Raw genomic sequence first — 26,154 nt, forward strand, 5'->3', positions numbered from 1 at the left:
GGATGGCTACATTAGGTTAACACAAAGTTATTACTCAGTTCACTTAAACTACCACTAATTGCTTTAAGTTCAACATTTGGTTCATGGAAAGCTTTGTATTACATATTGTATTAGCAACACCTAAACCTGTTAGCTTAATCATCAGTTGAAGGGGAAGGAAGCTTCATCAGATATGTGTGAAGTGTTTCAATTCTTCACACTTATTTCACCCATCAGCACTCATAGAGCTAGGCAATAACACCATATTTTTTTTTTATTAGAATCACTTGAATGTCTGGAGACTAGGAAGATTCAGAGCATCTAAAAAGCTTTATTCTACACTGCCATTTGATCACAACAGCACAAAGACAAATGGTAATTTTAGAAAGGAAAATAAAGTTGGGAAAAAAAGAAATGTCCAACTTTTTGTAACTATTTTCTCTGTGTAAAACAGAAAAATAATAAAATAGAAATTCACATGGGAAATACATAAAAATTAAATCATTATGACAGCTTGTTTACAAATAAAGTAAAATAATGACTATTCAATTGGTAGGGGTAAAATGGCTTAAAAAAAAAAAAAAAAGAAAAAAGAAAACAACCCACAGACTCATTTTGGTTGGAAAAGACCTTTAAAACCATTGAGTCCAACCGTTCTCTAGCTCTGCCAGGTCTGGGGCTAAGCCATGTACCTCAGCACCATATCTGTCTCTTTTAAAGCATCAAAAAACTTTTGCAGCTGTGCAAAAGCCACTATGTAAATGTGCACAAATAGGATATTTGCTTAGCCCTGACTTAAACTAAACTGCATTGCAGGGAAAAACAAACCATAGCTCAGACGTATTGGAGTTTGAAGTAATGCTAAAGAAACACGTGGAGTCAGCGTGGCCCTCTGCTTGCTACAGAATGTGCAAGTACTGCAGAAATCAATCAATTCACAATGAGAAGCTACATCAAAGACACAGCTCAGCTCTAGACACGCTTACCAGGCAGAGAGGCAGCCAGGAGCTTCCCTTTCTTCACATCTGCCTTGCCACATTGCCCATTTTTGTAGAGGTTGATAAAAGTAACATCACATCAGTGAAGATGCTTCACCAAGCTGGCCCGAAGCACAGTTGGACGAAGTACACCTGTCAGCCAGTCACTCAGTCCCTCCTCAGAGGAAGCCTTCCGGCACAAAATTCAGACTTAGCCACTACCAAAGGAGACATTTGGTGAGGCAGAGCTAAACGACACACTCCCAAAATGACTGCCACATACTAATGAAAACTTATCTAGCCCAACACAACACCCAGTTATGGCCTTTTTTTTTTTCCCTTGCCACAAGTAGAAATGATTCATTGCTAGAACAAACAACCACAACGTGGTGGCCAATCTGGAGCCTTTCCCCTCCTCACCTACCTCTTGACACACAACTTTCCTTTAGCTGATAAGATATTATATCCTGGAAGGAACCTGCAGCCTGCACAAAGAGCTATTATTTCTCAGGACAAAGTTAAAACCCAAGATTTTCTCATCAACACACAAAGGAACTTTATTTCTCTTTAACTAAAGGCCTTTTTACCCTCTTCCCCCCAGTGCCAACTTGTTCACTGTCACACAGCAGCATCAGGGAGAATTTACCCAAAGCAGCAGCAGCACCAGGAGGTGGCTCGGAAAGAGGCGGTTTATTTTTCTCCATATTAACAGAGTTTCACAGTACTGGGGTACATTTCAAGTACTGCAATGCTGGCAAGGGAACAGACAACTTTCAGTTCCATCATTTCCAAAACTCTGCTTTATAAAGCTCCTGTTGTAAGTTAAAATACAAATGGGTTCTTATTCAGTGGAAACTACTCGGGGTCATCGCTTCTCTCTGCACAACTCCAGCTCTCCCAATCCCACAGATATGTATCGAGCAACTAACAACCAAAATGTACTAGCAGCGAAGAAGGATCGTAGGTCTGCCTGGTACTCACATCAACACAAGGGGCCGTGCGATACTATCAAGGGGCTCCTTCTGTAAACTGCACCCCAAAACCTGGAGAAACCTATCCCACAGGCTTAGGTATGATTTACCACAGCCATGACTGTATTGGTTTGGAGAGTGTGTTGGAGGGATCCCATTAGGAGTGCTGGTAAAATTTCAGTTCCTCAGGAGTTTTTGCTTTCCCTTGGTGTCTTGAGTATGTGTGAATTTTGCTTTCTCTCTGATAGTTTGAACCACAAATAAATGGTAGCCAAAGAGGTGTTACATTCCTGGCACATACTGTCAGGTCCTGTATTTGAACCAAAGCTGTTACACATTGAGGAACAAGGAAAACCTGCTCAGACTCATCCTAACCTCTGCCCTGGTTACAAGACTTGTGGTAAAGCTCTTGGCACCTTGGGCAGGTAAACACACTGACAGAGCTTTTGCGAATTTGAGACTGTGGGCTGTCAGAACTCAAATCCAGAGCAAATTGGAAACTATTTGTTCCTATTCCCACCCTTAAGGCCTTTTTCCCTCTGATGTACTACTCTCTCCAGTGCTTTTTACACTGAACCTGGACCTAGAGGGTGTTCAGGCAGTTCCTTCACTAGGCAGGCTTCCTCCCAACAACAGTATTTCTGTTAAGCTGAAAACAACTAAATCATAAGAATTTTGGAACCAGCTTCCAGAAGGACAGAGAGAAGAAACAGGCTAAAGGAATATACAAGTAAACTAATGCTGCCAAGAGCTGCAATATGAACAAGTGAGGTGTTTTACATCTAGCTGCTCATCTGCAAAGCCTACATCTTAGCTCAGGAAGTGTCCACCTTCCTTCTACAGCCAACCTCTCACTTCTCTCCCAAACCCTCAGAGGGGCCCTTAAGGCATCTGAGGAATATGGGAGAGGAGGTGGAGAAAGAGATCCATCTGTAGCTGGGAAGTAATACAGACACCTCTAAGTGAAACCAGTGGCTATGCTTCAGATGAGGAAATAACAACATTCTCTTAGATGGAGGAAAACCACACATATGGCAAGTCAAAAGACTGGCTTATTAACATGGAATAACCAGAAGTTAACATCAACCAGGCTAAACCAGTACCAAGGATCCAGACCCCAGCGTGGTGCAATGCAGAAGCCCCAGACAACTTGAAGAAGGAGCCTGTTGAGATTTCCCAAGATTTAATTTTGCCACAGGTATCCCAAGGAAAAGCGGCAGTATCCTCAATGCTGCACAGCAAGGGAGAAGACTGAGGGAAAAGGCAGTAAGGAGCAGGCAGCAAAGCCAGCAGCAGCTGAATCACTGCAGTCCACAGATCCAGGAGGATGACCTCTTCATCATTTCGGTGACTGAACTGCAGGACTAAGGATTAGACTGAACACAACACAACTAGAAAAATAAAATAGATAGATGGCTGCTCTTGTGAGTTTTTACAACTCAATGCAGGGAAAAACGCTCATGCCTCAGTGACTGAAGATCACACACTTCCTCATTTGAAGACTGAATTCCAGAGGTATGTAGCACCCACTGGGCACACACACACACACATCTCTCACATGCTCCTCAGAGCCACCACAGGCACTGCCTTGTGCTGGAACCTGCCCAAAGAGCACAGTAGTAAAAGCATATTATACAAGTCCAATTATGCAGTACCCTGCTCCCTGACAAAATCAGGGAATGTTGTTGTAGAAACGAAGGAAATAAACTGAGGAAACATTTATAGCTAGTCCAGGGGGAATTCCAGAAACATGGATCCTAGATACTTCAACTTTAGTACAAAATTAGTTTCCTTTACACTGCAAGAAAGCAAGCAGCACATCATCCAATACTCACCTCTGCAGGAAATACCTGGGCTATCAATTACTTGCTTGCAGATTCCACAAACTTTGTATTTCTTAAAAGACTTCGTTTTGAAGGTGTGAGACCTTGAAGCTGTTTCTTGAGGCTAGAAGCAAGAGGAATAACATCAGACTTCACCTCAGCTTTTCAGTCATACTTTCATTTTAAATGTAATTTTAAATGTTCTGCCTGCCTGACATTTACAAGGTGGAGTCTTTTCCCTTTAACACAGTAGGAGATCTGACCCATCTGGATGCAGATCCTTCCATTCCTAGAGCTGTTCAAGGCCAGGTTGGACAGGGCCTTGAGTGGCCTGGACTAGTGGAAGGTGTCCTTGCCCATGGCAAGGGGTTGGAACTAGATGATCTTTAAGGTCCCTTCCAACCCAAACCACTGTATGATTCTATGATTCTAAACAGAACAGTAGCATAGTATCATTCAGGGTTGGAAGGGACCACAAGGATCATCTAGTTCCAACCCCCCTGCCATGGGCAGGGACACCCCACACTAGATCAGGCTGGACAGAGCCTCATCCAGCCTGGGCTTAAACACTTCCAGGGACGGGGTCTCGACCACCTCTCTGGACAACACATTCCAGGGTTTCACCATTCTCATGGTGAAGAACCTCCTCCTCACATCTAGCCTGAATCTCCCCACCTCCAGCTTCATTCCATTCCCCTTAGTCCTATCACTTCCTGAGATCCTGAGAAGTCCTTCCCCAGCCTTCCTGTAGGCCCCCTTCAGATACTGGAAGGCCACAATTAGGTCACCTCGGAACCTTCTCTTCTCCAGACTGTACAGCCCCAACTCCTTCAGTCTGTCCTCATAGGAGAGGTGCTCCAGCCCTCTGATCATCCTCATGGCCCTTCTCTGGACACGCTCCAGCACCTCCACATCCCTCTTGTAATAGGGACTCCAGAACTGGACACAGTACTCCAGGTGGGGTCTCACCAGGGCTGAGTAGAGGGGGAGGATCACCTCCCTCGACCTGCTAGCCACACTTCTCCTGATGCAGCCCAGCATCTGATTGGCTTTGCGGGCTGCAAATGCACATTGGGAGCTCATGTTGAACTTCTTGTCCACCAGCACCCCCAAGTCTCTCTCCTCAGGGCTGCTTCCCAGCCAGTCACTGCCCAGCCTGGATTTGTGCCTGGGATTGCCTCGACCCAGATGCAGGACCCTGCACTTGCTCTTATTGAACTTCATGAGGTTGGCTTGTGCCCACCTCTCCAGCCTGTCAAGGTCCCTCTGGATGGCCTCCCTTCCCTCCAGCGTGTCTGCTGCACCACACAGCTTGGTGTCATCAGCAAACTTGCTGAGGGTGCACTCAATGCCACTGTCCATGTCACCCACAAAGATGTTGAACAAGACAGGTCCCAGTAGCTTATCAGTAGTATAATAGCAGTATATCAAAGCTCTCTCTATTCCTTGCTCTTGCTTCCTAATGTGAGCCTTGCACACTCAAGTGTAGGAGGCGACAGTATGTGAGGAACTTCTTCCATATCAGGACAGAGAAACTGCAAGCCATTTTATATGGTATCTACAGAATTCCTTCTATAGCTTATGTTTCGAGAGCAAATACAGAATCATCTCTATGGTACAAGCCAATAACCATTTGACCTAAGCTCTTAGTGACATAAAAACCTCTCACTGGTCTAGCTTAAACTGGCTTAAAATAATGTAAGTAATGCTCTATCACAGCAGCCTGTTAAAAGATAACCCAATAATGACATGTCTAATTGGGGACAGAACTGCAGAAGTCAGTACTGTATACATGATGGATATTACACGGCCCCGACAACTTATGAAGCATTTAGGTAACACAACAGCCTGTGACAGAGTCAGCATCGCTTTTGGAAGGGTATTAACAGCCTTCACTTTCACTTGAAAGCTTTCTGGAACTATGCCTCCCTGAAACACCTCCAAGCATGGGGATTCAACCACCTCAAAGGGAAGGCTCTTCAAATCCTTGAGAACCTTTCCACTCAAGAAGTTTCTTCTCACATCCAACCTAATCCTCCCCGGGCACAACTCTGGGGCTATTTCCTTTTGTCCAACCACTTATCACTAGGAAAAAGAGACTGATTGGACTTGATGATCTTAAAGGTTTTTTCCAACCAACAAGATTCTATGATTATATGACCAGAAGTAAATTCCATCATGGGCTATCCAAGCACTTCAATTAACCAGTTCATTCAACACTCACAGCCATTTCAACAAGAACTCTGCATTATCTACTGTGAAATCTAGAGATGGGTGGACCAAGATTTCCTTGTTTTCACCTGGTATAGCCACTAAGGAAGATGCCAAGGAAAGAGGGTCGGAAAACAAAACCAAAACAAAACAGGCAGCAAGCAATGCTGCTTTCATTTGGCTCAAGACTTGAAATCTAAACAGCATGTAATTGTTAGGAGCAAAAACTGGAAGAAAACAGAAACACAAGTTGCGGGCTGAGTTTCTGCCCCAGGAAGAGGCTGTAACTATGCTGGGTCTGCTACCATTATGAAACTCTTGTTTACCACACAAGGAAATTTTTTGGTCATGCTCTGCTCTCTGAGGCACACAGAAATCTAGGCAACCTGAAAGTTCATCCCAGACTTGCATCAATATAACACAGCAGATCATATCAAGATGTACAAGAGCATCCTCAGCTGTGACGACTTTCTAATAGTCCTCACCACTGAACATTTGCGTCATGTAGCAACATGTTGATCATCCCCCAGATTAAAAAGAAATAAAAAAAAAATCACAGCAACTCCATCAAAGTATGTTTGTGACAAGTTTTTGAGAAAAGTTTACACAAAAAAAAAGCCCAACAACATTCCCCAGATTTCAATTCAGTCCATGCAGATTAAAGCACTCAGGATATCACTCAAGATACCATTTAGCTTTTGGTAACATTGATACAACAGTTCCTTTTTGGCAGAAATTTAACAGTGGTTCACAGAATCACAGAATGAGGGGGGTTGGAAGGAACATCTGGAGATCATCTAGTCCAAATGACCCTGCTAAAGCACAGTCTTCCACAGCAGGCTGCCCAGGATCACAATGTTCAGGTGGGTTTGAAATCTCTCCAAAGGGAACTCCACAACCTCTCTGGGCAGCCTGCTCCAGGGCTCTGCCACCTTCAGAGCAAAGAATTTTCTCTCCCTGTTCAGGCAGAACATTCTGGGTTCCAGTTTGTGCCCACTGCTCCTCATCCTGTCACTGGGCACCACCCTTTAGCTCTTATTGAGCAATGAGAGGATTCCATCTCAGGCTGTTCTTCTCCAAGCTAAAAGTCACGGGTCTCTTAGCATTTCCTCACAAAGAAGCTGCAGATCTCTCAGCATCTCTGCAGTCTGCGTTGGACTCTGCAGCAGTTTCCTCTCTCTGTTCAACTGGGGAGCCCAAAACTAGCCCCAGTACTCCAGATGTGGCCTCACTAGGGCAGAGTAGAGGGGAAGAAGAACCTCCCTGGACCTGCTGATCACACTCCTCTTAATGCACATTTCATTAAACCTATGAAGGAGGCATTCCAAATGTTACTCCTAAATATTGTACCCTATCATAACAGCTAATTATTCAATGAAGAACAGAAACAAGAAGTGTTTATTTCAGTTCCATGTTTTCAACACAAATTGCAGTTGTGAGAATGGTTCATTCTTTAAAATAGGCACAGGGCTGAGACCTTTTATCAAGGAATCAAGCAAATACTGTATAATTAAATCTGCTTAAATAATCTTCAAGAAAACTGTAACTGTACTCACATATTACATATTCATTTAAGAAAGAAAAAAAAAGAAGTAAGCCCACAAAAAGCAATAACACCACCTTAGCTTGTTACTTCTACAGAATCAGTTCCCTCCAAAGTCACACAATGATTAATCTCTACATACGAGGAAATGCAAGTCTCATCAAAAAGCAGTAGGACTTTACAAATTAAATTGGTCACTCCACCCTAAGTGGAGTCAAGGCAAAAACTGTTAGCCTGCTCGTTCTCCACCTCCAAAGCCTGTGACAACCCATGTCAGATATTCCAGCTAAGAGACAATTATAAACACACATAGAATCATAGAATCAGCCAGGTTGGAAAAGACCTCAGAGACCATCAAGTCCAACCTGTCACCCAACACCTCATGACTAACTAATCATGGCCCCAAGTGCCACATCCAATCCTTTTTTGAAGACCTCCAGTGATGGTGACTCCACCACCTCCCTAGGCAGCACATTCCAATGGCCAATATCTCTTTCTGGGAAGAACTTTTTCCTCACCTTGACCCTAAAGCACCATCAGCTTTCCCCATGTCAGACTCTGCTCCTGGCCAGTAAACCCCTCTTAGCACAGCAGCAAAATGACATAAAGCAAAGATCTCTTTGTTCAGTTCCTGTCCATGCTCATGCAAATAGGATCCCTTTTCCCTATCCACTCTCCAAATGCTGACATTTCCTGGAATCTCTCTCTGCATTTTTCTGTTCTCCAAGGTAGCTTTAAATCCACTAGCTGAAATAATGCTGCTGACTATTATTTTCAATATCTGGAAGGAGGGGAGTCAGTGTTATTAGCAGAGTGGTTATTTCATAACCTTTTAAGAGTTGGGGTAATGCCCACAGGAGATGTCCAAAAGGAACTCAGCTAAGAGATGTCTAAAAGCCTTCTTCATGAAAATGCTGAGCTCCAGCCAAAAAAAAAAAACCCCAAGTGCTGCATAAATATCTAAGAAATAGATAGAGATTTCATCTATTAAACAGATATATTAGTTTTGCAGAAATCTGTATTTCTTACCGAAATATATTTCTGCAAAATTGCTCCAAATATAGATCACACAGCTATGGAAAACCCAGCACAGCTAGCTAAGGGGAATGCCAGACACTCATCCCCTTTCAGCCCTTTCTGTTAAGGTTACTCATCTTTATTTCTGTCACCTCTCTACTTCCTCTTCTCCCATGTATTACACAAAGTCGACACAGCAGAAGTCATGGGATTTCTGCATAGTTAGTCAGAGCTCCCACCAAGTTCCCTGCAACTACCATACATGCAGCAAATGTGGGAGCCAGGACTGTCCAGCGTACAACAGTTGGTGTTATTCATAACACTGAATAGCTCAGAGCTGTTTTCCTCCTTCCCCAGAGCAAACAGCATTTCTGAACATTCTTAATCCCAGATCAGTGTGTCACTGCTGAAGGTTTCATTTCCAGACAAATATTTAACAGTGCCTAGCATGCATGCAGGCCAAGTCATAGGACATTACTCATCTACCCCTTGTGACCACAAAGGTCTCCTGAAGTGGCTTAAGAGTGTGGTCAGGATGGACCCTGGCAAGATCACATGTGGAGTATTGTGTCCAGTTCTAGGCTCCCCAGTTTAAGACGGACAGGGAACTACTGGAACGTGTCCTACAGAGGCTACAGAGATGATAAGGGGACTGAGGAGATAAGTATGAGACCCCTAGGGCTGTTTAGTCTAAAGAAGAAAAGACTGAGAAGGGATCTTCTTGTTGTTTATAAATATCTGAAGGGGTAGGTTTCAAGATGAAAGTGCCAGTCTCTATTCAGTGGTGTCCTGTGATAGCACAACGGACAACAGATACAAACTGGAACACAGGAAGTCCCATCTCAGCATGTGCAGAAACTTCTTTGTTCTTGCAGTGCTGGAGCCCTGAAACAGGGTGCCCAGAGAGGTTGTGGAGTCTCCTTCTCTGGAGACATTCAAGACTCATCTCGATGCACTCCTGCGTGACCTGCCCTAGATGAGCCTGCCTTGGCAGGAGGGTTGGACACATTCTCTAGAGGTCTCTTCCAACCTCTACCATTCTATGATTCTACAATGCTGCCTAAAATTGTCTTTCAGAAAGACAACTTTTTGGTAACTCTTAAAATTGACTGTGTCAAAAGTCTCACACAAGGATGAGACGAATATCTAAAACCAGCAAATTCTCTACAGCACCCATAGGAGAACAATGTCTTGGAAAAACATACTGTTGCTTCAGAAGTAGCACAGGGTTTTAGCCTAGTGACATAAACATGGGTGATACATCCAGTCCAAGTACATACGCAACTACCCCCAGTGAAGATATACATACTGCAGAGCCTAAGCTACATGACAAGAACTATGAAATCAACATCAGTTAGAAAAGACCTTTAAGATCACTGAGTCCAAACATTCTCTAACTCTACTCAGGCTGGAGCTAAACCATGTCCCTCAACACATCTCTGCCTCCTTTCAACACCTTCAAGGATGGGGATTCAACGACCTCCCTGGGAATCCTGTTCCAGTCTTTGAGAACCCTTTCAGTGAAAAGGTTTCCTCTAACATCCAACTTAAACCTTGCACAGAATACAAGACAATGGGAAAACAAATAAATAACTTTTTATGCCACCCCAACTGACATAAGGCATCTCTGGCTGTTTCATTTCCATTCAGAGACTATTTCTACAATGATAAACATAGCATGTATATATATACACAAACACATTCATATTACACATACAATAAAGTGCACACAAACAGCTTGTTATACTACTACTGTTACCATTTATTATTACAAATAACATCAGAGGGATTGCAAAGAGAAACAAGTATTTGTTAAACACTACATTTACTCCCTGTTCATTCAAGGCATTTCACAAAAAGACACACAAGCATCGCTGCCAGAGATGAGAGATTTGACTTCAGATCATGCAGCCTGAGCTGGCAATGCCCTTCCCAGTGGGAGTCAGCTCCTGACCTGTAACTCAAGTGAGGGCACACAGAGATGTGGGTGAGGAAAAAAATAACTCATTAAGTTAAGTTCATGCTGAGAGGGGAAAAAAATAATATAAAAACGAACAACTCTATGAACTGGTAGTATGAAGTTGCTTTGCTGTACGAGATTGACAATAGAATAGAATGAATCAGGTTGGAAAAGACCTTTGAGATCATTGAGTCCAACCTATCATCCAACACTATCTAATCAACTAAACCATGGCATCAAGCACCCCATCCAGTCTCTTCCTAAACACCTCCAGTGATGGTGACTCCACCACCTCCCTGGGCAGCACATTCCAATGGCCAGTCACTTTTTCTATGAAGAATTTCTTCCTAATGTCCAGCCTAAACCTCCCCTGGCACAGCTTGAGACTGTGTCCACTTGTTCTGGTGCTGGTTGCCTGGGAGAAGAGACCAGCCCCCACCTGGCTACAACCTCCCTTCAGGTAGTTGTAGAGAGCAATAAGGTCACCCCTGAGTCTCCTCTTCTTCAGGCTAAGCAACCCCAGCTCCCTCAGCCTCTCTTCATAGGGCTTGTGTTCCAAACACCTCCCCCACTCTGTTGCCCTTCTCTGGACACGTTCCAGCAAGTCAACATCTTTCCTAAACTGAGGGGCCCAGAACTGGACACAGTACTGAAGGTGTGACCCAACCAGTGCAGTGTACAGGGGCAGAATGACCTCCCTGCTCCTGCTGGCCATACTGTTCCGGATACAGACCAGGATGCCCTTTTGGGGTTTTTTGTTTTGTTTTGTTTTTTTCTGCCTGTGTACAGGCCAGGATGCCATTGGCCCTCTGGGTCACCTGGGCACACTGCTGGCTTGTGTTCAGCCTACTGTCAACCAGTACCCCCAGGTCCCTTTCTGCCTGGCCACTCTCCAGCCATTGTTACCCCAGCCTGTAGCCAAGGAAGGACAGAAAATGCCATAAGCAGTACTTTTTTCTTCCCCTCATTTAAAACATTTTGTGCTGTAATTTTAAGCTGCAGAAGCACTTTTGATTTCTCATATATAAGAAATCAGGGGTCAGGTTTTAGGAAAAAACTCCACCTTGGTACTATGTTTTCCAAGCCATACCCTTTTCAAAACAGAACTAAAAAGGAAGCACAAAATGGGATAGAGAAGCAGAAGCACAAATCCATACTGCTACAGGGTTCTGGTACAGTTTGAAATTCTTGAAACAAACCAATACCAGCTTTCTTTGAAAGATGGTTTCTACAGGATGCAGAGGTACTACAAGAGAGTAAAATGTTTGGAAGAGGTGGCCACCTCCAACTTGAAACAACATCCAGAGGAACTTTTTCACACTTGTCATTTTCCTAGACAGTTTCAAGTCCTTCCATTTTGTCTGGTGGAAATTTCAGTCTAGAAAACAATAGGTCTAAGTCTGCTTAGAGGCAGGTGACACCTGCTGAGGAAAACCAGCACCCAAGTGGGTCTGAATGCATGCCCATTAGCAGCACTCCTTCCAGTATCACAATATCCCTTAGGTTGGAAAGGACCTCGAGGATCATCGAGTCCAACCTATCAACACAGACCCCATGACTAGACCATGGCACCAAGTGCCACGTCCAATCTCCTCTTGAACGCCTCCAGGGTCGATGACTCAACCACCTCCCTGGGCAACCCGTTCCAATGATGAATGACTCGCTTGGTGAAGAACTTCCTCCTCACCTGAGTCTAAACCTCCCCTGGCACAGCTTGAGACTGTGTCCTCTTGTTCTGGTGCTGGTTGCCTGGGAGAAGAGGCCAACCCCCTCCTGGCTACAACCACCCTTCAGGTAGTTGTAGAGGGCAATGAGGTCACCCCTGAGCCTCCTCTTCTCCAGGCTAAACAATCCCAGCTCCCTCAGCCTCTCCTCATAGGGCTTGTGCTCAAGGCCTCTCACCAGCCTTGTTGCCCTTCTCTGGACACGTTCAAGTGTTTCAATGTAGGATACAAGCAGAGAGAATCCTTACTTCTCCATTCACTGATTCCCAGGAAGCAGTTGCCTGCGGGGAGCACTCCTCCCAGCAGGAACAAAACAAGGGCCTTTGGCCACTGCTTACTTGTAATGTAAAACAGCTACACCTCTCTCATTTTTCCATTTCATCACTTCTTTGCATTTCTGTTTCAACATCATAATTTCTCCATTGCATATGGATCTCTGTTGGTGGAAAAGAAATTAGGAGACAGATGGAAAGTCCATTAAGAGAATCATTACTCCAGACACTGGCAAATTTGTCTTTCATCCTCATCTCATTGGCAAAGTGACACTTTGTTCTGTGTGGGAAAATACTGTACAAAGGAAAGGCCTGAAAGCAGCAAAGGCCTGTCTGCATCATGAAAGCTCCCTGTCTGTCAATAGCTTTTTTCTTTTTTTTGTTAAATGAACTGGCCTTAACATCTCTAAGGCTACAGCACAGCTTTTATTACATGAAGGCTGGAACTCCCACAGATTCAGAGTTAGACATCTGAAGACTAGAATTGCCATCTTTAAATAACAGGAAGAAAAAGGCTATTTCTGAATATACTTTGTTTATCCTCAGTTCACAAGGAAAAGAAATGCTGAAGAGCATCACAAAAGTAACAATTCTGAGACATCAAGTCTCTACTCTTGAAATGCTGACAACTAACCTTTATTTCTCTTTGAATTCTCTTCATCCAGAATCTGTACTCAAATCTCTTCCCACTACAAATTTTTGCAGGTACACAAAGGCATCAAGCAGAGTACATGCTTCTGTGCACAGTTCCTCCCTCTCTCTTCGTAGTCACTCATGAACCTGTGCACAAAGAGCTGCAGCAGTGTACACCTGACCCTCCTATGACACGATGCAGTCAGTTACAAGCCAAAAAAGCTACCAAGGGCTATGGCTCCTAGTGAACAGTTTCTGGTGTGATAAAGAAGAACCAGATACTGAACAAAAACACACTGAAGAAATCAAGGAAAGTTACCAAAACCTGCAAAACAAACAGAGAAAGGGAAACCTGAAGCAAAAGGTCAGACCTTGGCTAGAGGAAGGACAGACTGCAGCCGCTGTGTGCCAGAACACTGACCAGATCACTGAGAGACAGAAGCCTCTATACAGGCCGATTTTGCTACTCAGCTTGAACTTTCTCTCGTACCCTCACAATCCTGCTTGAGGCAGGTGTGCTGCACTAACACACACTCCATTTGGCACTACATTTAGGCAGGTACTCTGTTGTCTGCACTGCTACATGTCAGATTTATCTTTCCCACCCTCATCCTCCAGAGAAAGTCAGCAGGTGGGCAAGAAATGCAGGGAGGTGAACAGGGTGATAGCTGCACATTTCATGCAGATGCGCATTTGCAGCTAAGGAAGCAACCACATTGAAAGTGCATGTACCAGAGAAGGATTAGTCATGAGCTAGAATCTGCTTCTTGCAATATCACTGCTACATCTTCAAGCAGCAGCAAACAACATGCTTTCCAAGTCTGCAGGAAAATCTCATTAAAGTTGAGTCAGCAGGACAGAAAAATGGCAATCCCAGTTCAGTTTCCTCCTCTCCCCGTATACAACCTTTATTATACACAAGTGCTTTATTTCAATCCAGGCTACCAGTGTGGCTCTTGGGACCTACCGACATGGTATTAGTGATTGCATGGAGTCTACCTGGCCATTGTGCTTTGAAAAGCAAGATCTACATTAACAGGGGAGTGAGCGCAGGACAGCATCCACAGACACAACATCTTCACTCAACACCTATGCTCCACACCTGGAAGTACATACCTCAACATACTCCCCTAGGCCAGAAGCAATGGTATTCCAAAGACTCCTACTTCATCATGCGAACAGCTCCAGTCAAACCTGCAATTCCATACGGATTACCATCTGCACTAATGATGGCAACTCACACAGGAAACACCACTTAGTGAATTCCTGTATGGCTAAAATAACATCTTTATTGCTTCATTTTGTAGTTACCTTACTTCACATAGTTGAGATTGTTCCCATCAGTAATCTAAAACACTGTCTTTTATAGAACAACTCGAAGTAGACATGTCTTTTGCACTTCATTAAACCTGAGGATCCGTAATTCCTGTTTTACACAATTCTGTATTCAGTAAGAAGTGAAATACGAAAATCTTCATAGCATACTTCTGTGTAGGGCTTTCATAAACATCTAGTTTTACTTTTTTGCCACTATTCTTTTGCAGCTTTACACTTTTTTTCCCATCAAGCTTTAATCAACTCCTTTCAGGAATCACAACCAAAATAAAATTATGAAGACTTCTACAATGTTTGTGGGTCGTTTGTTTTGGGGTTTTTTGTTTGTTTGTGGGCTTTTTTGTTGTTGGGAGGGAAACACCCCACTAAGTGCCACTCCAAAACTCAAATGTTTACTTCATGATTCTGTTCCAGGATATAATTTCTCTGCATTTGTCAGACAGCAGACTACTTGCAGTTTGCTATTTATTTTGTATTTTTCCTGGTTTTCCTGTGTGGTTTTGTTAGGTGAGTCTCTGGGAACAGATGCTGATGAAAAGCACCCTACTTGGCAGCACAGATTTTGCCTACCTTCTGTTTGTTTTCCTCTAATACTAGGAGATCAGTTGTGTTGACCACTCCGCACGCATCTCGCAGTGTTTATCGTGTGATAACAGCATAGGAAATCTCAAAGTCTCAATTTCCCTTATTGCTGCCAACCACAAATGATACTGTACAGAGTCCACACTTACCTAAACCCTAACCAGAAAAATCAGAAAGCAAAGACGAGTACTAAGTAGGTGTGCATTTTAACTGAAGAACACGAACCACACACACAAACAAAAAAACCCAAAACAAATAAAATTAAAGCAAACAAGATGCAACAGCATCAACACTTCCAGGTGAAACACACCACTCATGCTACACCAACAGTTTAATGATGCAGGACTATTTCAAACACGCTGAGGAGATCCATTCTTCACTGCAGCAAAGAGCAGAATAAGGCTCCTCTTCTGATCATCGCACTGCTTCCGACTCTAACCATCCTTCCCACTCTGGTACCTGGAACAGCACTATGGAAAACAGGTTGTCCAGGCTCTGCCAGACATGCTTAACAAAAGATGCAGTCACTCTGGGCCATACAGAAAAGAGAGAGCACTTGCCATGTCAGATTCCAGTTTTGCCTTTGAGAAAGGAACTCCCAATAAGTGTGTACATTGGTATGTTCAGTCCACACACTACCTGATGTTTAGCGCGGAGCTCTGAGAAGAGAAATCCAGCAGCAAAGCATACCATGCTACAGTAAAAGAACACTTCTACAGCAAGCTAATGACCATAATTATACCTGCTTCTGCTGAACCACAGATTTTTATACCTAACAAATTAAGCAACACTTACCTCCACCTCATTACTTGAACCATTTTCAAAGTCACTTCAGTTGCAGCCTGGAGAGAGAAAAACAGCCTTCCCTGCCTGTCCCACTGGTCTCCACCTTTCCAAGAAGCTATTCCCATTTAAACTCCAACCTCTGAGAAGAATGTGAGAAAACAGCCATCTTGACAAATGCCATCAATACTGGTCACTGACTAGTGCAGACTGCTACTAACTGGGAGCCTTTTGTGCTCCTGCCCAGTCAGGAAAACATAACCTTTTTTTTCTTTCCTACTAGCCTGAGGCTTGGAACTTCAGTTCCTCTCCTGTGCCTTGTGAATGAACCAGGATAATGTAAAATGGCTACAAGCTCTAAAGGTCCTGTGGAAAGAGAAATCAAATGCAACACACACTTATAAAGTTATTATACATTGCTGGTCTGTAGCTGATTAACTTGCTCAGTCACCCAAGGACAAACAGTTAAACTATTATCTTGAGAAAAACAATTACATAAAACACAACTGTTCCTTACACTGCTCTGATCCTTCCTGGTAGCTCAGAACAATTCTTCACTTTGCATCTCCAAATAACAATCCCAGGCACTCCCCTGGCACTAAAATCCAGATCTCTTAACACAGCAAGTAGCAAAAAAATCACTAAAGTATATGTTGAATTTACTTTCATGATGCTTTTTCAAGGTCTGACGAATCCACTTGAATTGAGGGAAGAATTTCTTCCTTCTAATGACCAGGAAAATTCACAAATTCTTACTCTTCTCATCAAATACTCTCCACTCTCTGTATCCCTGCACCAGGGATCTTCTATTTCCATTCTCTCCTCTATTGCACCAAGATTGTTTTCATAGTAACACAGTAGAAAAGTACTCTGTTCTCTCCCCATCACTTCAGAGCAATGACAGTTTCTTTTAAAGCATTCAGAATTTTTCCTGTCTTGTCTTTTAGATTTATTTTCTTGCATTTCAGACGAGTTAAAATTGACTGTCACAACAGTTACTGCTTTCTCTATCCCACAGAAAAGCAGCAAACACGTCTTACAACAGGTAATAAAGCAAATTTCTAGATCACAGCATTTATAAATGTAACAGTCCCATGGCACAGCTTCCAAAACTTGAAGCACTTTCATGGAAACGTACAACCAAACACAAGGAAAACACTAATTTCAAAGGCTCATCCTGGTTCTGACATCCAATTTACTGTGTCCAGTTCTGGGCCCCTCAATTTAAGAAGGACATTGAGACTCTTGAACGCGTCCAGAGAACAGAAACAAGGCTGGGGAGAGGCCGTGAGCACAAGCCCTATGAGGAGAGGCTGAGGGAGCTGGGATTGTTTAGCCTGGAGAAGAGAAGGCTCAAAGGAGACCTTACTGCCTTCTACAACTACCTGAAGGGAGGCTGTATCCAGGAGGCGGTTGGTCTTTTCTCCCAGGCAATCAGCACCAGAACAACAGGACACCATCTCAAGCTGCACCAAGGGAAATTTAGGCTCGAGGTGAGGAGAAAGTTCTTCACAGAGAGAGTTGTTAGCCATTGGAATGTGCTGCCCAGGGAGGTGGTGGAGTCACCGTCCCTGAAGGTGTTCAAGAGGGAATTGGACGTGGCACTTGGTGCCATGGTTTAGTAGTCATGAGGCGGTGGGTGACAGGTTGGACTTGATGATTTTTGAGGTCTTTTCCAACCTTGTTGATTCTATGATTCTGTGAATTGTTCCGGTACGTTCCTCATTATTATTGAGCGCATCCCATAGTGTGTCAATATTGCTAATGGAATCCAATAAAACTTCTGAATTACCTTCACTGCCCAGCCATGTTTGTTTGGAGATCTGTTGACAACGCAGTTCCGTAGGCTGGTATTTTTATAAATGCTGTGAAAACATAAGTACTGGTTTTGCAAGAATTGAAGCGTGTCTTTGAATATGTATTAATTTCAAAAGGAAGCTATCAAGTGTCAGTCTAGCCAGAAGTATTACTCAGCAGGTACTCATCACTCAGATTTCACTCAAACTGCCAGGACACTCAGCAGTTTGATTTTTTCAGGATGTTTGAGCTGGCAAAGCAGACTTCCTTGTAAGCAGCAAGTCATCTGACAGAACCAAGAGACCGAGAGTGATTGGCAATAAAAGAGCACTAGGCAAATACAGCCTGCCAGCATACAAATCTTCAACACCCAACTGCATGTTCGCTTTTTCACATTACGGAGTCACAAAATGCTAGGGGTTGGAAGGGACCTCAAGAAATTGAGTCCAACCCCACCTGCTAAGTAGGACAGGTCACACAGGAACATGTCCAGGTGGGTTTGAAGATTTCTAGAGAAAGAGACTGCACAGCATCTCTGGGCAGCCTGCTCCAGGGCTCCATCATCCTCACAGTAAGTTTTTTCTCTGGTTGAGATGGAATTTCCTGTGAGTGAGTTTACATCCATCACCCCTTGCCCTATTGCTGGGTATCACTGAAGAGAGACTGGCTCCATCTTCCTGACAGCCACCATTCAGATACTTGTAAACACTTATGTGGTCCCCTCTCAGCCTTCTCTTCTCCAGACTCATCAGCCTCAGGTCTCTCAGTCTTTCCTTGTAAAAGAGATGCCCTTAACCAACCTCATAGCTCTCTCTTGAACTCACTCAAGCAGTTCCCTGTCCCTCTTGAACCGGGGAGCCTAGAACTGTACACAGTATACTGGATGTGGTCTAATTAGGGCTGAGTAGAGGGGGAGGAGACCCTCCCTTGTATTATGCGACTTTCTTCAGATTGTGCAGCTCAAGACAGAAAAACCTGTAGAACTTCCAGTCTTTGTTTTTCAGACTGACACTACCAATGTAGCCCTTTCCCTCTCCTTCACAGCAAACACACCATGTCCAGGCCAGAACCCATTCTCCACAAACTTAAAACTTTACCAACCAAACTACAGCCAGAACACACACTGCTCTCCCGAGGGTGTACACAAGACAAAGGTAACAAGAGAGAGAAGAATTGCCTCTTGCTAGCATTCTTTCAGGAAAAATTTATAATCCCTTAATTTTGCCATTCAAACAAACTTGAAGCCTCCAGCCATAAAAAGCCTAGTGCCTGTATGCTTGTTCTATTAGTTAATTATCATTACACACAAGGCTTTAAGGCAATAAAACTGTTTATAGGCTGCAACACTCAGCAGCAGAGAAACCACAAGGAATTCACAGATATGAATACCTTCTTCCAAGTTAAAAGCAAAGCTTCAGAAACATCAGCATATAAAATAGGTTGAATTGCTGAGAAATAAACATACCTCAGTTTGTCCAGCACCTAGCTCTCCAGACAAACTGTTGTCAGCCTGGTTTAAACAAAGGGTTGCTTTAATTAGTAAAATATTACTAAATGACAGGGCAAATTCCAAAAATACTTCACTACAATTAGAAACCTTTTGCCTCCCATTCAAACAACTTTTAAATAGCATTTAACCCCTACATGGCCACACGGGTGTGCTCTAAGTACACCTATCTCTCTTCTTAAGTAAACAGTAAAAATGTTGCCTGAAGCATCCAAAAAAGATTCACAGTATTACTGCTCAAGGATCGAAGCAACATTTAATTGCAGTAGTGTTTGATAGCTTTAAAAATTCTGCCCAGCTCTGGAGCCCCAAACACAGGAAGAACATGGAATTGTTAGAGCCGGTCCAGAGGAGGCCAAGAAGATTATCAGAAGGCTGGAGCACCTCACCTGCTAGGGCAGGCTGCAGGAGTTTGGGCTGTTCAGCCTGGAGAATGCTTTAGGAAGACCGTACAGCAGCCTTCTAGTACCTGAAGGGGACTACAGAAGAGTTGTAGGAGGACTTTTTACAATGGCATAGAGGGGTGATGGCTTTAAACTGAAAGTAGCTGGATTTGGATTAGACATTAGGAGGAAATTCCTCCCCCATGAGGGTGTTCAAGCCTAGAAGTGTTCAATCAAACACAGGTTGGATGGGGCCTTGAGCTATTTGGTCAAGCAGGAGATATCCCTGCCCATGGCAGTGGGGTTTAGAGCTAGATAATCTTTGAGGTCCCTTCCAACCCCAACTGTTCTACCAATCTGCTAGGACTGAAGTTCTTCCAGTCTAGCTCTCTATTAACAGAGGCAGGGGATACAAAGAGGAATGCCAAACAAGTAATCAAATCAGTTTTCAATTCAGGTTAAGTTAATTTCTCAGCTTTTTTTACTACAATGGCTGAAGCTGTCACTATCCTCTATCTGTATTTACTTTTCCACCTTTTGACTCTCTTTTCAGATACTCTTTCATCACCCTGATCAAGCTAACAGGCCACAGCTCACCCCGTACCTGCAAGACTCATGCAGTCCCCCATACAGCCACCAGCATATGGGGGTTTATGCATGATAGCAACCCCAAGTGTGGAAATCAAAATTTACTCCAGACAGAACAGGTAGCAAGACATCAATACCAGTGCAAATCTTTGTAGACAAAGAAAGATCATTTTGCAAGCAACTAAAGGGAGGAGTTCAGTACTTTTTAGCTTAGAACAAATAATAAAATCCTTTAAAGGTAAGCCAAATCCTGAGATTTTAGCAACCTGAATTACCATACTCTATACACTCAAGCACAAAAAAAAAAAACTGATCTTTTCCATGCAAAACATGCACATTGACACAATGTGTAATACCTGTACAACATACAGATGCCCTTTTTGTTCTTACTGCTTGCATGTGCTGCATGTACAGACAAGATGCCTAAATGAAATGTCATAATGATGTTCTCCAGACAATTTAAGATCTATTACTCTGCCTCTCTGGAGGATGGTTGTATTTAACTGCCTCTCCATGGCCACAGGAGAGGCGAAAAGGAGGGGACTGCTTCAAGACTTCTTGGGTTATGTGAAGCACTCCCCAAACACAAGGCTCCCTCAAGATCAGATTAAGACCTAATTTGTGCAACACACTGTTCCAGAGACCCCAATGCCAGGCAAGAAAGGAGATCCTACAAGGTCACCTAAGTGTAAATTTCTAGCAGAATCAGACTATCTGGAATCTATGCTTACATTTACAGTTATCCAGCAATGGCATTATTAAGAGCAGCCACAATGTTCAAGCATTACCACCAGCATGAGCTTGTGTAGCTTATAAACCACAGCAGGGCTTGCTTACATCATGACCTACGCTAGGACTTCCTCTTCACTGTTGACTGACCCACCTAAATCTAGAGGCAAGTACTTCCAGGAACAATATGTGACCTTCCTCCAAGGACCTCCAAAGATACTCACATAGTTAGTTGTGATATCTATCACAGTTCTCAAATTCCTCATTTTTCCAGCCATTACAGAATTCGTTTTCTTTCAGTCACTCGACATGCTTTAGTCATCAGCTTCTTTTGTTCAAGAGGTATTTGCTAATAAAGCCATTCAATTATTAGAAGCCACTCAATCTTCCTGTAAAATTGGTGGCATTTGTTGCATTTTTAGCTTTTCTAAACACTACCACATCACCTACAAAGGCCAAAGGCAAGACCTCTCACATGAAAAACCCTCATGCTTTGCTTGGTTTATCCAAATTTCACCTCAAATACACACACAAAGAGAACACAGTCTCAAGCTACAGCAGGGGAGGTTTAGGCTGGATGTTAGGAAGAAGTTCTTCATAGAAAGAGTGATTGGCCATTGGAATGTGCTGCCCAGGGAGGTGGTGCAGTCACCATCACTGGAGGTGTTTAGGAAAAGACTGGATAGGGTGCTTGGTGCCATGGTTTAGTTGATTAGATAGTGTTGGATGATGGGTTGGACTCGATCTCAAAGGTCTTTTCCAACCTGGTTAATTCAATTCCATTCTAGCTCCTACAAGCAGAGACCCAGCCACCAGTGGGTGACAGTCACCTTGAGTTGAGGCGGATTAACTCACCCCCGAAGTTTCTTTTTAAAAAGCCTCTGTGAGGTGGGTCAGAAGAGTCCTTGCACTCCTCCCTTTAGGACCCCCAAGCAGCCACAGTGAGCCACCAACCACAAAAGCAGAAAGATAAGAGAATTTCAAAACTGAAGGCAGACTGCAATTATGTATCCTGGAACACTGCCAGATTCCTTGGTTAGTCACAATGGGGCAGGAGGGTTGGACTAGATCTTTCGAGGTCCCTTCCAGCCCCTGAAATTCTGTGATTTATGGACAAAATTCTATGACACCTTAAAAATAATCAAAGGGAGAACTACAATGCTCAACCCAAAGCAAGCCCCTAAATCTTGTGTAAGTAACATAGGGGAACAAGCTACTAAACACTCAAAGCTTATGCCAAAACTCTGTTCTGTGCTGCTATTTTCTACCATAAACAAGGAAAAAATCTTCAGTTATGGCATGATACAATCTCAGTCAGACAAAAAGTTCCAAATGACACATGTGCATACACAAAGCTTTCCAAAGTATCTTCCAGGATGGGGAAAGAGGCAGGAGATCAAATAGCTTACCTGCAGAATAAGAAAGAAGGCAGAATAAACAAGAAAATCCTGGTACTTTCGGGAAATCTTGAGTATAAAAGTGTAACTTGAGATGAGGCAGAGCAATGTGAGTGCAAAAAAAAACCCAAGTTTAATGATTTTTAGGAAGTTTGGTTGAGAAACAGAAGATAATATTTGAGCTCACCAAATCCTCCTCTATTTTCAGGTCACATATATAATCATTCCATTTCAGATGTCTAAAGTTGAAATAAACAAAAAAAAATGCTGAGGACATTAATGAAAGCATTTAGCTATTGCAGGTTATCAATGAAGGAAACTTTCCTAAGATCAATGAGGTTTCTATACAGTATCCATGTCTTACAGGCAATCACACTGTTACACATTGAGACACACCAGAGGCTGATAGTACGACTAAGAAATATTCCTTTCTTCACCCTGCATGGTGTTCTGGATGCAAACAAATGGATTAGTGGCCATTTCTTCAAGAATCATAGCTTAAATAAGAGCTGTGTAGCCTTGCTTCCCATCTGTATTTTCCTTGCATTCCCACTATCTAGTCTGGAACTCCAGCTCAGCAGACAGAGAAATGTCTTCCTGCAGGCAAGAATGAACAATCCCTCCCCAATTACAGAGCCATGTGTGGGCTATGAGCAATTTTCCAAACATAAAAGGAAGGAGGGAATTTGCTATCCACATATTAACAAGCTAAAACAAGCCAACCTGCAGATGGAAAGGATCAAAGTGTCTGTTTGAGTCACCTCAAAATTAATCCCCTCCAGGAATGTTCACCACCACCACCCCAACCTCTCCATCCCTCCCCCAAACACACACACACACACACTACATCCCTCCAGTCCCTCCCAGAGCAAAAAGTCAAGCTCAAAGAATGCATCAAGCTCAAAGAATGAATCAAGCTCTTTTAGATCAATGTGATACTCCCAGAATACACACACCTTCCTTTTTTTCTTTGAAGGATTATGGTCTTCTCCCTTCCCCCTCTATCCCTAGACATGCAAATGCAGATAGCCAAGAGATGATTTTATCCCAATTGTCTATCAAACACAATACCATGCCTCCTCAAAAAGATTCACCACAGGTTCAGGTTGGAAATGGCACATGCACCACACATATAACTGTCCCTTCCAAATGCTACCACAAGAGGAGTAATATTTACCATTCATTCCCTGAAGCAAATTTGCTTTATAAACAGCAAGATATGAATGTGAGAAGCTAAAGATATAAGGAGAAGCAAATACATGACTTAGGACAGGTTTTACTAGTAATTCCTGGGTAGTATTCACATTTCAGCTGCCACTGCTCAACTGTACTTTACACCACATATCAGTGAGATGTCAGGAAGGCATCTGTGACATCAAACTCTCTCACAGAATCACAAAATGGTGTGGATTAGAAAGGATCAAAGAGATCACCTAGTTCCAAACCCCTGCCATGGGCAGGGACACCTACTACTACACCAGGTTACTCAAGGCCCCATCCAATCTGGCTTTGAATGCTTTCATGGGCAACCTGTTCCAGTGTATCACAGGAGGGGAGCAGAGGGACAGAATCCCCTCCCTCAACCTGCCGTCAGCACTACTTCTGGTGCAGCCCAGGACACAACTGCCTTTCTGGGCTGAGAGTGCACACTGTAGGCTTATGTTGATATCATCATGCAGCACCCTTAAGTCCTCCTCAGGACTGCTCTCTATCCACTCTCTGCCCAGACCACATGTGTGCTTGGGACTGCCCTGACCTAGGTGCAGGACCTTGCTTGTATGTGGCTTTGTTGAACTTCATGAGGTTGGTATGGTAGGTAAGCTGAAAACTAAAAAGATTCTTGTTCTGCTAAACTACAGGGCAAAAGGCTACATTCTTCCCCCAAAGAGCCTAAAGCAGCTCAGTTTTAGCATAAAGGGCCCAGTCACATTACTACAAAAGCATCAAAGCCTCATTTTTCACAAAAAGTGCTAGAAATGGTAAACCTAGCTGTTGTTGGGGCTGGTGAGATCTAAAGTAGTAATATTAACACAGCAGATTCTTACCAAACCAGCACATTGGTCAGACATGCTATTGGGAACTGACAAACAAATCTGCCTTGATATCACTCTCACAACATCCCTCAGCTTAACCATACTGCAAAGTGCCTCATTTGGGAAGCTGCCATGTGTACTACAGAGTGATGTGGCTCCCTGACAAGCAACACTTGGGAATTTGCTTCAACAACTCAGGAAACACTAGTTGAGCCTGGCAAGTGCTAATAGGAAGAAAGAGACAGACTGGCAAGAGGGCTTTATTTTCAAATCCACCTGCTAAGTCCATCTTGGGCTTTGAAGTTCTCTCATTTCATTACTACTCACAAGATTGCCACTGCCTCCTTTGCAGAAAGGTCATCCTCAAAATTAGATAAAAGGGAACTAAGACACAAATCACTAATGAGATTTGTTGATGAGAAGCTCAGTGTGAGCTGGCAATGTTCAAGATGCCTTCAGTTCAAGAAGGCCAGGGAACTGCTTGAAAGAGTCCAGCACAGAGTCACAAAGATGATGAATGGAATGGAACATCTCCCTTATCAGGAAAGGATGAGGGACCTGGGGCTCTTCAGCCTGCAGGAAGCTGAGGGGTGACCTCATTCATGTTTATAAATATGTAAAGGAGCTAGGCTCTTCTCAGTGATGCCCAATGACAGGACAAGGGGCAATGGGTGCCAGCTGGAGCACAGGAGGTTCCATGTGAAAGTAAGGAAAAACTCTTTCACTGTGAGGGTGGCAAAACAGGCTGCCCACAGAGGTTGTGGAGTCACCTTCTCTGGAGGCATTCAAAACTCCCCAGGATGCATTCTTATGTGACCTACTCTAGGTGAAGGACCTACTCAGAGGAGCGCTTTCTAAAGTTCTATCACATTTTTAGAAGCACTGATGTGTGTATGAACAACAGAATTAACAGAAGAAAAGGTCACCATGTTCTTGAGAGCTGTCAAAAATAGTTAATGAGTCCAGGAAAACCTTGATTTGCTCTGCACACAATGCTGTGTTTCCCCCACCACTTCAAATACGACAAAGGGAAAGATTTTACCTGCTTTATCACTCCCACTCAATTTTGAAACTTTTTGCCCCTGTCTCAGCTCTACTGGTCTTCAAGGCACTTGTTCCTTAGGGAAGATTGACAAATAACTGTAACGGCACCTACATTGCTAAGTCAAAGCAAGTAAACTGAACAAACCTAAAACATTAATAGAGGCAAAGCTCTCTCTACAAGCAAACTACAACAGAAGCATCCATTTCCTTGAAAGACCTGAAGGAGGAAGAAACTGTTCCAGGATGCTCAGGAATGACATTCATGATATTTGGAATGGAAGCTGAAAGCAGAGGAACACAATGCAAAGCTCACAAGTGCCATCAGGGGAGAGAAACTACATCTTCTCACTGACATGGGCCTGATGCTCAGGAGTGACAAGGCCTCCCAGCTCTCAGCCTTTCCTGAACTCCGAGCCTGAAAAGAACCAGGAAGTCTTTATGTCCATTAAGAGCTAACAGAGATGGGCAAGCAGGTACTGCCCAGCCTCCAGAAGCAGCATGCTTCACTGGGCCTCCGAGCAGGCAGAGTCCTCCCTTCCTCTTCTCTCACAGCGGCAACATCCAGAGCCCTGCTCTAAGCACAGGACACACAATTCCCCCTAGTTAAGCAGCAACAGGCACCACTGTACAGACAATGCCCAAGAACCTGAAGTTGCTTTGCACGAGGTAGGCATGATTATCCCCTCCAAAAAAACAGAAAATGCATCCTAGTGAGGCTAAAGCATCTAACTCTCACTGTGCATCACTGTACATTGCAAGCTACATTCCTGATGACATCAGCACGAGCCAGTGACAAGCAGAAAGTGCAACAGTCTGTTTTGCTTGAATTTCAGTCCTGTGCTCCAAGCATTAGACACCACATTCTT

General features: G+C 43.5%; 1 protein-coding gene across 8 annotated transcripts in view; it reads right to left on the bottom strand.

Moving 5' to 3' along the window:
- The window catches only part of TNS3 (tensin 3), a 247,229-nt gene that overhangs the window by 169,176 nt on the left and 51,899 nt on the right, over nt 1-26,154 (bottom strand). For 6 of the 8 annotated variants that reach the window (XM_068152599.1, XM_068152601.1, XM_068152597.1 and 3 more), the window contains exon 2: nt 3,763-3,874. The exons of 1 other annotated variant lie outside the window; for it this stretch is intronic. In XM_068152599.1, the coding sequence (XP_068008700.1) occupies nt 3,763-3,874 (112 nt within the window). Of the gene's footprint in view, nt 1-3,762; nt 3,875-17,602; nt 17,676-26,154 lie in introns of all 8 variants that reach the window. One more of the 8 variants, XM_068152604.1, reaches the window with a different exon arrangement.

This window comes from Melanerpes formicivorus, unplaced genomic scaffold (genome assembly GCF_026170545.1).
Source record: "Melanerpes formicivorus ecotype bairdi unplaced genomic scaffold, bMelFor1.0.p_v2 SCAF_24, whole genome shotgun sequence".
In the NCBI taxonomy this organism is placed as follows: domain Eukaryota; kingdom Metazoa; phylum Chordata; class Aves; order Piciformes; family Picidae; genus Melanerpes; species Melanerpes formicivorus.